Source organism: Dunckerocampus dactyliophorus, chromosome 21, assembly GCF_027744805.1.
Source record: "Dunckerocampus dactyliophorus isolate RoL2022-P2 chromosome 21, RoL_Ddac_1.1, whole genome shotgun sequence".
NCBI classification, from domain to species: domain Eukaryota; kingdom Metazoa; phylum Chordata; class Actinopteri; order Syngnathiformes; family Syngnathidae; genus Dunckerocampus; species Dunckerocampus dactyliophorus.
In genome coordinates this window covers 2,812,388-2,827,834 of record NC_072839.1, presented here as the reverse complement: position 1 = coordinate 2,827,834, position 15,447 = coordinate 2,812,388, and the positions used below count along the sequence as shown (strand labels likewise).

Below are 15,447 nucleotides of genomic sequence, written 5' to 3'. Positions count from 1 at the left end.
ACATTATCATTTCACAGTTGACAATATAAAATCGTACACAATAAAAATCTGAGTGGCTACGCTTATACGGAACGCGCTGTGTGATACTTTTTGACCCTCAGGAGACTCTGTACTTCCAGCTACATTGTCCTACCTAAAAAACAATTTAATGACTTTATACTTACAGTACTACCACCGAGGTTTAGATTGTTTTTGCTTCGTTGTTATTGGTGTTTGATCGGCGTTATAATTTATTTGAAAAAAATAACAAGAGTGGATTTTTTTGTTTAAAACGTCTCTACGCAAATACAAATATGGCGTTAAGTAAGTTACGTGAAAGTCACACGTTTTGCGTAATTGTTTACCAACAGGAATAAAATATCGATTCTGAAGAAAATCGACTGGTTTAAATGTAAAGTGATGTTAGAATTAATTTTTAAAAAGAGTAAAGTATTCGGACTGCAGGATCATTAATACACACGCTGCTTTACGTCACAGCATGAAAGCGTTCCAAAAATGACAGTGTTTTAAAAGAAAAGAGGATATTTCGTAGGCCACACACTTTTGTCAGCCTATCAAGGTAAGTAGTACCTTTTAAAAATATTATCAAAATTATTGAGGAAAACACATTGTAATTTTGAGCTCGCTAGTGGGTTACCTCGATTGACATGCAGGTGATCGGCACAGCTCTAATCCAATTAAAACCACACATTCAATTTGGCACCCGGAAAGGGCTACTCTCGAAACCAATTGAAATGTGACCTGGGATAAATGGGCTGCCCAGAATAGCCCAATAGCGAATGGGGTTGAAGCTTACGTCCGCAGTGACACATTGCTCCGCCTTCGGCCTCCATTTCTGAACAGAGGCGACGTCGCCGCCGATCTCATGTCTTCGCCTGTTTTTACACAGAGTTGATTCATTGAACAAGACGCTTTGTCGTTCTCTGTTATCTAAAGGCCGAGACTCAAACGTCAATTTAACGTTATTCGGTATTCAACCAGTGGCTACATCGTAGAGAGCATTTTATTTCCAGTTTTAACTTTAACAAGCGGCGTTTTCCGCCGTTTTCCCCCCCTCTTGAACGCCCCACTCACTCCCCCCTTGTGTGTGAGTAGGGGCCTGTTACGTTGCTTTGGCCACGAGGCGCGTCTTTACACTCGGAACGGGACGATGGCGGACTTCGGTAATGGACTAGCGGAGGAACCGCTAATAGAGCCTGACCCCGGACACCTGGACCAACTGGAAGACCCGGATGTTGGCGACGAGGAACCGGGCTTAGAAGAGGGGGAAGCCGCAATCGAAGACCCGGTACGTGAAGGGTATTGTTTCAGCCGTATTGTTTGAACGTAGTGATATATTGTAGCCACACTGTTTAAAAAAGCAAGTCTTGTGAGCACATGTTAATATGCGTTTAACGACTTCCTCACATGTAGGTTTAATATATTAACCGCCATTGTGGTTCGCGCAGTGCAGCAGAATTGGGTGATGACATGCGCGATATCGGCCGCCATCTTGGCGCTGGTTTCTGCGCCAGGGAGCAAGACGGAGACTCTGAATACAAATCGTCGCAAAAAATGCAAAAAGGGGGACGTGTGAAGCGGTGAGGGGCAAGGCAGGATAGGGTATAGCCGTTATACACAGCCGTGCCGGTTCCCTTCACTGAGAAGCCGCCTTATTCAACGGTAATGACACGTTTTTTGTCCCCCTTTTTTACGTTCGACGGCATACTCGCTGCGGCATTTCGAGGAGCAGCGTCGGGACGTGTGGATGACCTAGCGACAGCCGTGAAATGCTAGCATAACTTGCTACACCACGATGCAGTGCTTCCTCATAGAATTACAGCCGGAGCTGACACTCTGCAATCACATGACACGATAAAAATGCGTCATGTTTGGTGTTTATCAGTTTGAAATGTGGGTGTGTGACCACTCCAGCTAGCCGACCCCATAGGGGTGCAGATGGCCATTGTCTGTTGTTGTGTTTGCACGATGCCAACATCTTTTGTTGTGTTTTTATGAGCGCTTATGATGCCGCCTTCGTTTTAGCACACGTGCATCCGTGCATGATGGCGGGTGTATGCGACACGTCTATTCAAGGAGTGTCTGTCTGCATAATGAAATGAGGTTGCGGTATTTAAGGGGTCTGATCTACAGCCACCCGTCTGTGATTACCCTCTTCTTGATGCTATTTTGATAGTGCTTGTTGCTTTCATACAGTAACGATAACAAGCATGGCGTATTGGCTTTTTCACATGCAATTATAATGACTGGATTGAGGGTCAGTGAATTTGGTTTTGTGTTGGTTTCGTTGTGTGTGTCAGCATCGCCCTAAATGGAACTGGAATGACTCCCACTGCAATGCACCACTCTTCCAGGATGGGCCACACTTACATGGGGACAGTGCCTTCTGTGTTTACCCAGTATGACACACCTGCCTTATTTGTCTGCACAGGCCAAAATCTTGGTTGTGCTTATGTGCCCCCTCTTTTTGATCTCATAAACCTAGCCTGCTCTAAACTGTATTTTGATTTGTGAAATAATGCAGGAACACATACTGTTGTTCCTACTTCACTAGCTTTATAATGGGATCGTCATGAATGGTGAAATAAAGGGGGTTCACGCTTATAGGAGGCTGTTGCCACCACATCTTACCTGTACGGTGTTCTGTATAGGCTTAACTGACACATGTGTATCCACTCCCAGGAGCTGGAGGCAATCAAAGCCCGGGTGAGAGAGATGGAGGAAGAGGCAGAGAAGCTGAAGGAGCTGCAGAACGAGGTGGAGAAGCAAATGAATCTCAGTCCCCCACCAGGTATATTTTCTGTTTATTTACAAGGGACCGCACAATCCATTTTAACACTCGATCACTTCAGTCTGCTGCATGCAGCATCCAGTTTGTTAACAGACTTTATATTCATAGGGATTCAGAGCACATCATTTTTGAATAACAGTTGACCTAAAGTGTAAAGGTTATTCCTCATTAAATTCTCCTCAACATAATTTATTTTGTGCCATGTAGCTGTCCTCCCCAAATCCACATATTGCAGAATGATATACAGTCCAGTAGAAGTCACAACCAGGAGCTTGTCAGTGCAGATAACCTTGAGGGCTGTCTGGGTGCAGACATAACTCATCCTTGGGGAGTTAAGTGAAGACAAGGTAGCAGGAAATGTACAAAGCAAGGTGGCAAGGATATCAAAACAATAACAAATTGACAGTAATCTTGTTTATTGTGATAATTGGTTCCAGACCCGACCATGATGTGAATTTCCACAAAACAGGATTTCTTACTTATAAATGGAATATTTGCGTGGTTAGAACATGGAACACCTGTTTATGATGGTTTTTAACATTATTAGAGTCCTCCAGACATGAAATAACACCCCTATACTCACCTTTACACTCACATTACCCAATATATGTTCCGGTGTGAGGGGAGGACAGGAAGTGACGTCGGGGTTCATAGTTGAGTTTTAGCTGAGGAACGGTAGCTCGTGCTAATTATCGTGCTTGTGAGATTGTTCAAACCTGCAATAAAGGCCTGTTGCTCCAGCCATCAAGTCTGGCACTTGTGTGTCTTTCCCAACATTAGAGTAACATTACTGACGCTAGTGACAGTGTAGAATACCACAAGTCATCACAACTTATTTCAATGCATCATCCGAATGTCTCATTTGTATTTTGCTTAGCCATTTTTATGCTTGAAAATGCTTGATTTAGGACAAAATAAAACAATTTGCTGAAATATTTTTGGACTCATAGACTGTATTTAACCACAAAACAGCATGATTTATCAATTAATACATTTTTGAAAAACCGTCAGAGTGAAGCCACAAAATCAGAAGCGTGAAATGGCGAGGGATAGTATGACCTTAACATTTGTTTTTAGCTTTTTTTCTCCACTTGACTGACTTTTTGGAACTTTAAAATTCTTTGTCGTGTTTTTTACAGTCGGCCCAGTCATCATGTCTTTTGAAGAAAAGATGGAAGCAGATGGCAGATCTATATATGTTGGAAATGTGAGTAGTGGACAGAAGCGTGGCAAGAGTTCTGTTTACATCTGGTAACTTGTTATAAATGCATTTCCTTGCTTATTATTATTATTATTATTATGTAAAGAAATGCACTCTGTGATCTGAAAAATTAATCTTGAACTTTTTTTAGGTGGACTACGGCGCCACTGCAGAAGAGCTTGAGGCGCACTTCCATGGCTGCGGCTCAGTAAACAGAGTCACCATCCTGTGTGACAAATACACGGGGCACCCCAAAGGGTAACCAGTCACTTTCAAACATGCACAAATGTTCACGTTCACAGTTAAAATGTTGGTACATGGGGTTGGTCTGGTATGGGTGTCCAAAGTGCGCCCGGGTGCTGTGTGCGGCCCACAGCTTTGTCAAATTTTCATAATTGGCCATGACACATTTGCATAAAGCTTCTGTTTGTTTGTTTTTTTAAAGTCACAAACAAAACTGGGCTGCCCTTGGAGTGGTTTTTAGATGGGGGAACTTGCCTGTGACAGAACCTCATTGAGAGGAGCAATGCGTACCACCCCACCCCCCTTGCTGGTTGCTTTTTTTTTTTTTTAAAGAGTATCTAAAGCGGTCACTAAGTTGGCAACTCCAAGCCCTTCTGCTTCTTCTTATGAACAGGCAGCGCTACAAATAAAGAAATATATGGGAAACACTGGTTGCGTGTGGAACAGAACCCCGACATCAAGCTCACCAAAGACCTTTTGAATAAACGATACCAAGTGGTGAGCCAGGAAACCTTCTCTCAGGTCCAATATCGGTGTCCTCTGACCTTTTTAATAAAAGGACATAAGTTCCCTTTCAGCTGTGCAGGCACTATGCGGCCAATAATGTTGTCTGTTATGTGTGTAGGTGTGTTTATATTTTGCCGTATCTTGCTTTTGCTTTCGTAGGTTTGCCTATATCGAGTTTGCAGACAAAGAGTCTGTAAGGACAGCCATGGCTTTGGATGAGTCACTTTTTAGAGGACGGCAGATAAAGGTAAGCTTTTTAAAGAAAAAATACCACGTACAACTGTTTTGCCCCCCCTAAGTATTATGACGGTGGTGGGGACCACATCACCATCACCAAACAGATTGGTTTTGCTTAACTATATTTTAGGTTGGCGCAAAGAGAACAAACAGACCGGGCATCAGCACCACAGATCGCGGCTTCTCCCGGGCCCGATTTCGATCACGGGGAGGGAACTTCACATCACGGGCGCGCTACTACAGCGGCTATACACCACCTCGAGGCAGAGGACGGGCCTTCAGGTGAGTGGGATACGTTGTTGGAGAGAACACTGCATGAACGACATTCCTCGTCTATGTACTCGGGTGGTCAACTACAAGAGAATCATTTTATTTTATACATCATGAATACTCAAATAGCCCAAAAGAAGTTGTTTTTAATAGGAATACTACAGACTTTTGCCATTTGAGTTCATTTTTAGCACACAGAACAGGTGGTCCTCGGTGCACGATGTTGCGTGGCTAATTAGTTCAAAAGGTCGAACTAGTTCCAGCGTGCTGGCGGAAGAACACAGCATGTGGCCGTTCAGCCACGCTGAGGAAGAATAACGTTGCTTATTGGTAGGGGTGTCACGCGACACTCAGTTCACGAGACGAAACATGACATTGGGTCTACGAGGATGATACGAGACGAAAATTTTACATTTTGACATTGTACACCAAGTCCCCAACTAACGAACACAATTGGTTCCTGTTGAATTGTTCTTAAGTAGGGGAAAAGGTAATATTACCAATGATGTAGGTACTACATGTACGTGTATACATATACAGTATATGTGTATGTATGTAAATGAGTTTGGATGCAGTAGTAATATTAAACGAGGATAATTAATGAAAAAAACAATAATAAAAATGATATAATACGTAATGATAAATTTTATTTACCTTTTGAAGAGGAGTGGTCGAGCATACAATGTTGTGGTGGAGTTGGAGGAGGAGATATTGGAAAAAAGGACAAATCGTCGTCGTCAGACTCTTCTAAAGAGGTAGTGTTCTATGGGTGGTGTAGAATTAAGCAGGCCTATTAACTCTTCATAAACTTCAATCACACACTCTGTCCAGGTTGTATTATAACAATGTAGCTTTCTCTCTCTTCCCCTCCTGTTCTACACTGTTGGTCCCATTAGCAGTGTCACAGTGCCCTCTGCTGGTCAAGCATGTACCAGTATAAATATGGACTTTATAAGGCAAAACACATGAAAATATAGACTAGTCGGCTTTGTTCGTATCTCCGAAAGTTCGCAGGTCAGATGTTAGTTAGTAGGGGACTTGGTGTAATGCAATCTACTCATTTAATTTCTAATATATTACGCTCTTCTGCGCTCTGTGTGTATGCTAGCGGCCCCGCCTCCAACCACAGAGACAAAGATCACATCTACTTATTAACTTTTTAAACTTCATTGTGTCTCCCAAGCGGCCGTGAGCCAAAGAAAAGGAAGTGAAAATGAACAAAAAAATCTCATATTGACCTTTTTTTGGTCCCAACTGCTTTGATTGATGTGATCATCATTAAGGATAAACACCGAGTGCTAGAGGGGTCATGGATTCTGTCCGCTGTTCCAAGGAGATCTGGGCGTAGAAGAGGTTATCTGTCCACAATAGTCTGGGACAATATTTTAAGAAGGTAGAAAGGCCTGCAAGACAACTGCTGTATTTTATATCCTTCTTGTGAACCGTGTGAGCTACTTAGGGAAAAATATGCACCTCAAAGACGGGAGCGCTTTGCTGTTTTCAGCAGTTGATTTGAAACTCGTTCGTTACCCGAGGGCCGCCTGTATTCATTTTCAGAAATGCCATAGCGTCATACGTGAAAGTCATTGCATGCTGCATGAGTGATGGGTGTTAACAGGTGATTAGTTCCAGTAAAGTAATAGATTGTATTGTAAGAGGTTATGAGACACCATGCCTTCATTGCCTCATCTCATCAGTTGGTTGTACCACACAGATGTTTACTTGTGAAGCTTTCACTTTGCTTTAGTAAGATCTCCGCCTGCCTTTCTACTTAGTTATTCCACGACTGGTTCAGTTTTGTGGTGAAGTGTCACAGTGTTTGTTACATGTTGTGGTGTAGCTTCATTTATGAGGATTACTAGGATTGACATGATTTCTTAGTGGGAAAATTGAATCGGTTAGTGTGCGATTTGTTGCGATAGTCTGACCTTCTGGAACAGATTAATGCCAGTAAGCAAGTTTCCACTGTAGTATACCAAGGGCCAGTTAATAAAAACAAGCTTCAGTCCCATTGGGCTGCCTCTTTTTATCTGTTTTTATATCTTTAGCACGCACAGAAAAGAGAGAGACACGTATTCATGTTGCACTTAAGGATTGTGGGTGATAGGCAAACACCCCCCCCCCCCGGTGCAGTTTTCTTTTAAAACAGAAGGGGATCTTTTTCATTTGTCACTGATATATACATTAATCCCTCGCCATTTTGCGCTTCAAATTTGACGGTTTCATTCCATTGTGGCTTTTCAAAAATCAATTAATCATGCTCTTTCGTGGTTCATTTAAAAAATGTAATGTTGGGTGAGACAAACAAGCACCAGACTTAATCACCACAGTAACAACAGGCTTTTATTGCAGCCATGAACAATCTCACAACTGGCACAATAGTCCCTAACACGGGTTACTGTTGCACAACCCGACGCCACTTCCTTTTACAAACTATAATTGTAAAACTTTAAAAATGAATATTGTGTTAACGGATTCATTAGATTTGCGTGATTGCTCAGGGGAAAAATGTAATAAGTTTCGGTTAGTTGACATAGCACGACGTAGATTGTCTATGTGAGAAAAGTACATCAATCGTGTAGTTTAGAGCAGGGCTAAGACAAGGCAGCTTGGGTCCAAGTTTTGACTTTTGTTTTTGTATGACTAATTTGAAATAAAGTCCAGAAAGGAACTTAATTGCTTCCTTTGTGTAAGTGTCTCATGGTCAAGCCAATCCCACACATGGTGCCAGTTTGGTCACTGGGATTTGACCCACATTGCAAGCCAACGCACTAGACCAGAACATGAAAGTGTTGATGTGGTCCGACTGATTACGACCTTTTTAGAAGTTCAAGTGAGAAAATACTGCTTGCACGGCAGCACAGTGTTATTAATATGACCTAAAACTTCACTGCTGCATTCCCATGGTGAATATGAGCATTGTGCACCTGGGACGATCCACAGAAGCCTGTTGAGGCGGTGCTGAACATGTTGGTGTTCATGTGCTGTTAAGCATGTTTTCCCATACAAAGTGATCATCACAAGACCTCATTCATACATGCTCTTGTCATCTTCCTGAGTAAACTTTTGAGTTGACATTTGTGTACATCCTTGCATGTACACCAGCTCACATGCGTTGTACCCCCAAAGCCACCACTTTTTATGGTGTGCACTCCCAGAGACAAAGGTTCATTACTGCAGCTTGACGACAACCACTGGTCTCAGTGTGTGTGCGTGCGCTCTTGTCTGGCTTTTGTGGCTTGTGTGAGTGTTTTTGAGCTTAACAATAGCTCCCTTTTCCACGAAAAGACCAGGAACTAATGATAACTCCTGGAGCTAAAAGGCTCCTGTAGTTTCCACCGCACTTCAAAGTTCAGGGTAGTTTATTGAAGTCAGACTGACGTATGGGTGAGCTGCAATGATTCATCCATTTTGAAATGGAAACAAGACATAAGATGTCTTAATCTGCATATTTACTCTGCACACAACCAGAAACAAGGTCAAAGTCTTACTACTTTGGCAGCTACCTATTTATGACACAAGGGCTACAAAATAAAATGTTGCTCATTTTTTTTTAACCATACAATTTGGTTCTTGGACAAATAGAGGCCCTCTATACGGTGTGTTTTATCCGATTACTTCATTACTTGAACAAAATGATTGAAAGATTACAAAAATAATCGATAGCCGCAGACCTAATTTTTGAATAAACACACATTAGGTCCGAGGCTTCAAAGTTGTCAAAATACTAGCGCCAATGGGAAAGTTCCTGAAACTGTTCTTGTGGTGGAAAGGGGGCTTGTGTGTGTGTGTGTGTGTGTGTGTGTGTGTGTTGCGTCTGTCTTGGAGGTTTTCCCCACTGTTATCCTAGAGGTCGAAGCCCCCACCCCCACCCCACCAACCCAGGAATTGTGCAACTGAGTCTAGCTGGCATTGGTGGTCATAACAGCTAAAGATGGGCATCGTTGCTTCCTGCATGGTATCTTGAATTGACACTAAATTGAGTGCAATGCTTGGCCGCAACCAGCAGAGGCGCTGCTCAGTCTGCCTGTGCTCGGAAGTCGACCTCTGTCAACGCCAATTTCAGCATTTTTCTGCTCAATATGACCCCTGGGGATTGAAGCGGGAGTTGAGAACGTGCAGAGAGGCTCTCCCATCCCCATAGTTTTCAAGAAATGCCCATCCTTAGCAGCGGCACCACATTAATGGCGTATTTCTTAAAGAGACAGTACACGGCGTTGAAAGGCAGAGATGTTTGCTCCCGAATGTGGAGAGCAAAGTGCTTGTACAGTCTCTGTGTAAAAGAAGCTAGAGAGAGAGAAAGAGGGAGAGTGCACCTTTGCTACCTGCCCCCCGCCTTTTTTTTTTACGCCAACACATTATTATTATTATTATTATTATTATTATTATTATTATTGTTGTTATTATTCAGCAGTCCTTCTAATGCAACACTTAACTTGGTACATATTATTGATCCGAATATAAGGCCAAATATTTTTTGATCATGTTTTCAATATGAGTGAAATAACAATTGGTAGATTATGATGAAAATATTTTATAATACACAATACACTTGTTTGGTGTTTCAAACACCAAAGGACCCCCACACCCCACCCCACCCCACCCACCCCAAAAAATGCTGTTAAGGGCTGTGCAGTAAAAACATGAATATGACATAACTTCAATATCCCAAACCAAAGCGCCGTCTGCTGGGTTGAATACTTTGGTTATTTTTTTATATTATTGCATTTCTCCCAGCTCGGAATTGAGGAAAAGCTTCTCAAATAGACTTTGAAAGAGCCACACCCTTTCAGACAGCTTCTGATGCATTTTCTCTCAGAGAAATCAACAGACCCTGAAAATAGACTTTATATTCGGGTCAATGTGGTCATAATCGTAATAAACCCTGTCCCAGTTGTTTTTCCCAGACACATTTTGAGCGCACAGCGGCAGAGCCCATTTGATTTGAACGCCACACCAGGAAATTGGTGTCCATCTTCTTAAGCCAACCAACCAGGAAAGAAACTCACCCTCTTTTTCTCTCTCTCTTCCAGGGGCCGAGGGCGAACATCGTGGTATTCCCCTTACTAAACACCCACCACACAACCCCTCCCCTCAACCTTTTTACTATCAACCCCTCTCCCTTCTCTGTCCCCGTTTAAAACACACAATGAGAAAAAAAACAGCCCTCCCCTTCCCCAACCAAAAAAAAGGAGTCCCAGAAGAGAGAAACAAAAAAAAAAACCCCAAACACTTGTGGACAGAGAGACTGACTTGTTTGCTTTTTGTATGTGAGCGTGCGTGTGCGCAGGTTGGTGCGGCCCCCCCCCCCCCCTCCCTTGGTAAGATATACGTTGGCCTTTCGGGGCAGGAAAGTTTTCTTTTCTTCTGTGTTGGCTTGGAAGGGTGGCGGGGGGGGAGGGGAGAGAAAGGATGAGGATGGTATCTCAGGCTGCAGATGTGTCTCCTTTGGTCTGGCTGTGACATCCTGCTTCCACACCATCACCCCCACCTCCACCAGGAAAAGAAAAAAGTCAGGGGGGCGGGGCATGAGATTTTTTTTTTTTTTTTTTTTTTGGGAGGGGGGGATATTTTGTGTTGGAATGTGAAACTAGGCGGGTTGTTTTAAGTTGTTTGGTGTCACTTCCTCTTTCCCACCCTTCATCTCCTCTCCTCATCTGGCTCCATCTTTTAACCCCCCCTCCCCGTGACCAGATTTTTTTTTTTTAATCCCCACGCTACGTTTTGGACAAAAGGAGGATTCTATACTCATTTTTTTTAATTATCTGGAAGGCGGGGGGGGGGCAGACTTTCACTTTGCCTGTTTTTATTCCTTTGGGGGGTCCCATCTCCACCCCCTCCCTTCAATGTCTCCCCCCTCCCTTCACCCACCCCCCCTCCTCTCTTTGTATATTAGACCACTTCTTGTCGTTTCAGGTTTCAGGACCAGTGGCGGCTGACAACCCCTCCCCAGGTGGCGCCGGCCCCCCCCACTGTCTCCGCAGCGTCTCTCTCTCTCTCTGCTCCCGCTATGCACACTCACCCCATTCTGTCCGTGTGGGGGGGAGGGGGGCAGGGCGACCACAGGCCGGCCACGGGGGGCATTTACTACAACAGCAAACGCTGATGATGCTTTTAGTCACTCACGCACTCTCTCTCACACACACACGCACACACACACACACACACACACACAGTACTTAACAGGCCGCTAACCCCTCCCCACATGATTTTTCTACATCGCTGACAGGCAGGCAGGTTTTTCAGGAGGAACACCAGAGAAGATGGCTGAGAAGATGGGTGGGGGGTTGTGTGCAGATTTTTCTTTTTCCTTGGGGGGGGTGGAGGGGTTTCAAAAAAAAATTTTTTTTTATTTTTATTTTTACCCCATGATTGTGTAATTACAAAAATAAAACAATAAAGATGTTGTGTAAAAAGGATAAGATGTATTGTGGTCAATTGAACACATTACAAACAGCAGAGCGCTCCTGTCACATAGAGGATCTTTGACCCGCCTTTTGAAAACAGCAACCCTCGTCACACGGGAACGTGTTCAGCTGGAAAGTCAAGGATTTAACGTTTCAGGCTTTCATCCACACGGCAACGGTTGTGGGCTCCCTGAACCAGTATTATTGTGAAAACCGCTTCCCCGGTGGGGGGAACACTAGTTCAGCCTAACCGCCGTTTCAGCTTGGACGCATTTCAATGCAGCACACATTATGTGGGAGAGCAGAAGAGATTTAGCTGCCTTTTTTGCGGAGGAGCTATCAACACTTTTTTCCCTTCCTTTCAGTGTAACCAACGCATAACATACAAAATAATAAATCATAATTGTAATTATGATTATTATGACGACCCAATTCCGATGGTGTCACAGCAAAGCCTCGGGGACAGAGACCAGGTGCAGGTATTAAGGCAAGACGTCACCACCAGTCTGGCCAGCATCAACAAGACAGGCTGCCAGGGAAGCTCAAACTCTGGTGCCTACAATTTGGATTTCCTTCCTAGGGCCCCCACGATCAACGAGGTCCCAATAACAACAGTGGAAAAGATGGAGCGAAACATAACTTCGTATTCTGTAAGTGGCCGGATGGCTCAGTGGGTAATAGTGCAGGCTTTAGAACACGGGAGTGGGGTTCATATGCTGCTTAGGGCAAATGATAACATGCAGCGACCTCCGAGAAGTAGATGTGTATGTGCATATAAACACACACACTTGGACACGTGTAACTGGCTGGCCGGCTCAGTGGGTAATGCTGCTGACTGTGGAACAGAGGGCTGGAGTTCCTATCCTTCTTAGGGTGAAAAGTAACATCCAGACAAACTCACAGAAAATGGTTACTTAGCAGGAGATACATATAAATATATAGACCCATCTACATACGTAGATACGTGGAAAATGCTGCTGGCGTTGGAACGGCGGACTGGGCTTCATATCTTGGTCAGGGTGAAAGGATTCATTCTCGCGGTATTTTCGAATATGTAAATTAACAGTCGTTATAGTTTTGTGGTTGAATACAACCTATTATCAGTTTAAAAATATGCACGTTTAAGCAAAATGTGCATATTTTTTGTGTAAATGAAGCATTTTAAACATAAAAATGACTAATCGAACTAAAATTAAATAGAAGCCATTCAGAAAATGGCATTTAAAGATGCCATGTGTGTAGTATTCCACATCGGACACTAGGTGGCAGCAATGTTACTAATTGATGAGACAATAGCCACTGCAGGAAGTACCCGCAGCAAAAAAAGAAACAGATAACTCTCCCAATGCTAACGTGTTATTTATTTATGTCTTTTATGTCTTATTTTCTCTTATTATGTCTACTATATTGGGTAATATGAGTGAAAAGAGTGACGGGGGGTGGGGGGGGGGTAATGTCTAGAGGGCTTAATAGTGTTAAAGGTCCTATTTCGAAAGTCGTACACAGGTTTGCTATGCTTTAACTTTGAAAAATATTCTCTTTATAAATAAGGAATCCTACTTCGCGGAAATTCACTTGTCACGGTCGGTTCTGGAGCCAATTAACTGTGACAAATGAGGGATTACTCGACATAGAAGTTACATTTTAGGTTGCTTTGAATTGCAATCCAATTTGAAGAGTGCAAAACTGCACACTGAGGGAGGAGTAACGGTACTTACAGGACATTTGGGGATGATGTATTCTTGGACATGATCCCCATTTCAACATGTTACCTTTTGGGCTATGGGTGCTTGCAGGGAATGTGCACAATATAAAAACCTCTTCACCAGCTGGTTAAGAGATTTTCCATTTTTCAATTCAGTCCAGTTCCTGCTTCTTATACTTCTACCTGCGCCTACTTCTCCTGTTATGTTGACTCTATCCAGCTGGACAGATTTCGGAGAAGCATTTGTGTTCTTTCCCTAACGCTAGGCAGATCATTCTTCTTTCTTTCTTCTTTCTTTTGTGAGTTATTTTTGTTCTTTGTATGTGTGTGTTGATTTTTGATGGTACTTGGTACCATAATTTTATGTTCAGAAAAGGAGTAGCTGGTTGCTAGCTTTGGCCTGACAATGGTCTACTCTTTTTCTTTCTGAAAAAGACAAACAAATGGCTTCTTTGGTATTCCCTTGCTATTCCTCCATCTACCGTTGTCATTGACACACCTCAACATCATGCATGTTTGCCAACAGGCTAACTCTGCTGGTAGCACTGCTGATTCATGGTGCAAATCCTGACCAGGGAAAATGGTAACATCAGGCATCCAGCATCTACTTCGATACAATATCACAACTGTTTGTCGCAGATTCGCACGCACTCATAGCACTTTAATGTCTCTATGTTGTTGTTGCTTAATTTATTGGTATCAATGTTTCTTTCGTTCTTATTCATTTTCTTGTGTTTTCTTTCTTTCTTTTCTCTGGGAGAATGAACAGAATAAGAATTTCATTGCCTAGCATAACTACCTGTTTTATTGTGCATATGACAATAAAAGTATTGAATCTTGAAGAGGTATTTACTGTATCTACTTATTCCGCCATGTGGACAGGGTCTAAATGGTGTAGCAGCATGTATGTCTTTTCAAGTGTATCCGACCCCACAGTATCAGATATGCATGCCAGTGGGAAAGCTCACGTGGGTAAGTCTGCTGGTGCAAGGGGACTGAGGTCCAAAGCCTGACAAACAGGTCCAGCGCCTATGGTACTCATCACTTTAAAAAAAAAAGGAAAGTCTTCATGAGCTAGTTGGCTCAGCTGGTAGCATGGAGGTTTATGGAGCGGACGGTTGGGGTTCGGGTCCCCATCAAATAAAGTGTTGTTTTTGGTTCTGTCGAAAAAGACACGCCCCCTAGCTGTTTCGCCTGGTACTGCATCAATTGTGGTCATCACCTTCAAAAAAAAACATGAGTGATTGTGAGCGGATTAGCTCAGTTGGTAGCGCTGCAGATTAACGGCGCAGGGGTTGAGGGTTCGAGTCCCTCAGGTTCGCACGCAAATGACAAGCAACGGAGATTCCCGGAATGTAAGGAACGAGTTACCAGAGCCCCCTGGAAAGGGGGGGGTTACCGTAGGAACGGGGGAAGGAGAAGAGGGAAAAAGAAGTTACTTTTATTTAATTTCCTTCAAATTAAAGGTTACAATCAAGTGTTCTTCTCTTCCTGCCCCTCCCCTTCCTGCACTTCCCCCACCTTGAAGTGTCCCATTCCTTGCATTCCAGCCATCGCCGTTACTCCGTTGAATCTCATCATCTCCGTTGCTTGTCATTTGCGTGCGAACCTGAGGGACTCGAACCCTCAACCCCTGCGCCGTTAATCTGCAGCGCTACCAATTGAGCTAATCCGCTCACAATCACTCATGTTTTTTTTTGAAGGTGATGACCACAATTGATGCAGTACCAGGCGAAACAGCTAGGGGGCGTGTCTTTTTCGACAGAACCAAAAACAACACTTTATTTGATGGGGACCCGAACCCCAACCGTCCGCTCCATAAACCTCCATGCTACCAGCTGAGCCAACTAGCTCATGAAGACTTTCCTTTTTTTTTTAAAGTGATGAGTACCATAGGCGCTGGACCTGTTTGTCAGGCTTTGGACCTCAGTCCCCTTGCACCAGCAGACTTACCCACGTGAGCTTTCCCACTGGCATGCATATCTGATACTGTGGGGTCGGATACACTTAAAAGGCATACATGCTGCTACACCATTTAGACCCTGTCCACATGGCGGAATAAGTAGATACAGTAAATACCTCCTGT

General features: G+C 43.5%; 1 protein-coding gene across 3 annotated transcripts; it reads left to right on the top strand.

Moving 5' to 3' along the window:
• The first annotated feature begins 810 nt into the window (after positions 1–810).
• Positions 811–11,579, top strand: pabpn1 (poly(A) binding protein, nuclear 1). Of its 3 annotated transcripts, none has more exons than XM_054766118.1 (7): positions 811–1,288; positions 2,683–2,791; positions 3,931–3,998; positions 4,144–4,250; positions 4,902–4,989; positions 5,110–5,261; positions 11,166–11,575. In XM_054766118.1, exons 1-7 carry the CDS (start codon positions 1,151–1,153, stop codon positions 11,353–11,355), a joined length of 852 nt encoding a protein of 283 aa, XP_054622093.1. In that variant the 5' UTR covers positions 811–1,150; the 3' UTR covers positions 11,356–11,575. The 3 variants fall into 3 exon arrangements, with proteins under 3 accessions (XP_054622093.1, XP_054622094.1, XP_054622095.1); XM_054766119.1 differs by lacking the exon at positions 11,166–11,575 and adding an exon at positions 10,283–10,959 and having other exon boundaries at positions 814–1,288; XM_054766120.1 differs by lacking the exon at positions 811–1,288 and adding an exon at positions 1,496–1,662 and having other exon boundaries at positions 11,166–11,579.
• The last annotated feature ends 3,868 nt before the right edge of the window (positions 11,580–15,447 follow it).

Coding starts and splice junctions, on each gene's coding strand:
- pabpn1 (XM_054766118.1), top strand. CDS start 1,151: ATGGCGGACTTCGGTAATGGACTAGCGGAGGAACCGCTAATAGAGCCT. Junction 3,999..4,143: donor GATCTATATATGTTGGAAAT/GTGAGTAGTGGA, acceptor AACTTTTTTTAG/GTGGACTACGGCGCCACTGC. Junction 4,990..5,109: donor TTAGAGGACGGCAGATAAAG/GTAAGCTTTTTA, acceptor ACTATATTTTAG/GTTGGCGCAAAGAGAACAAA.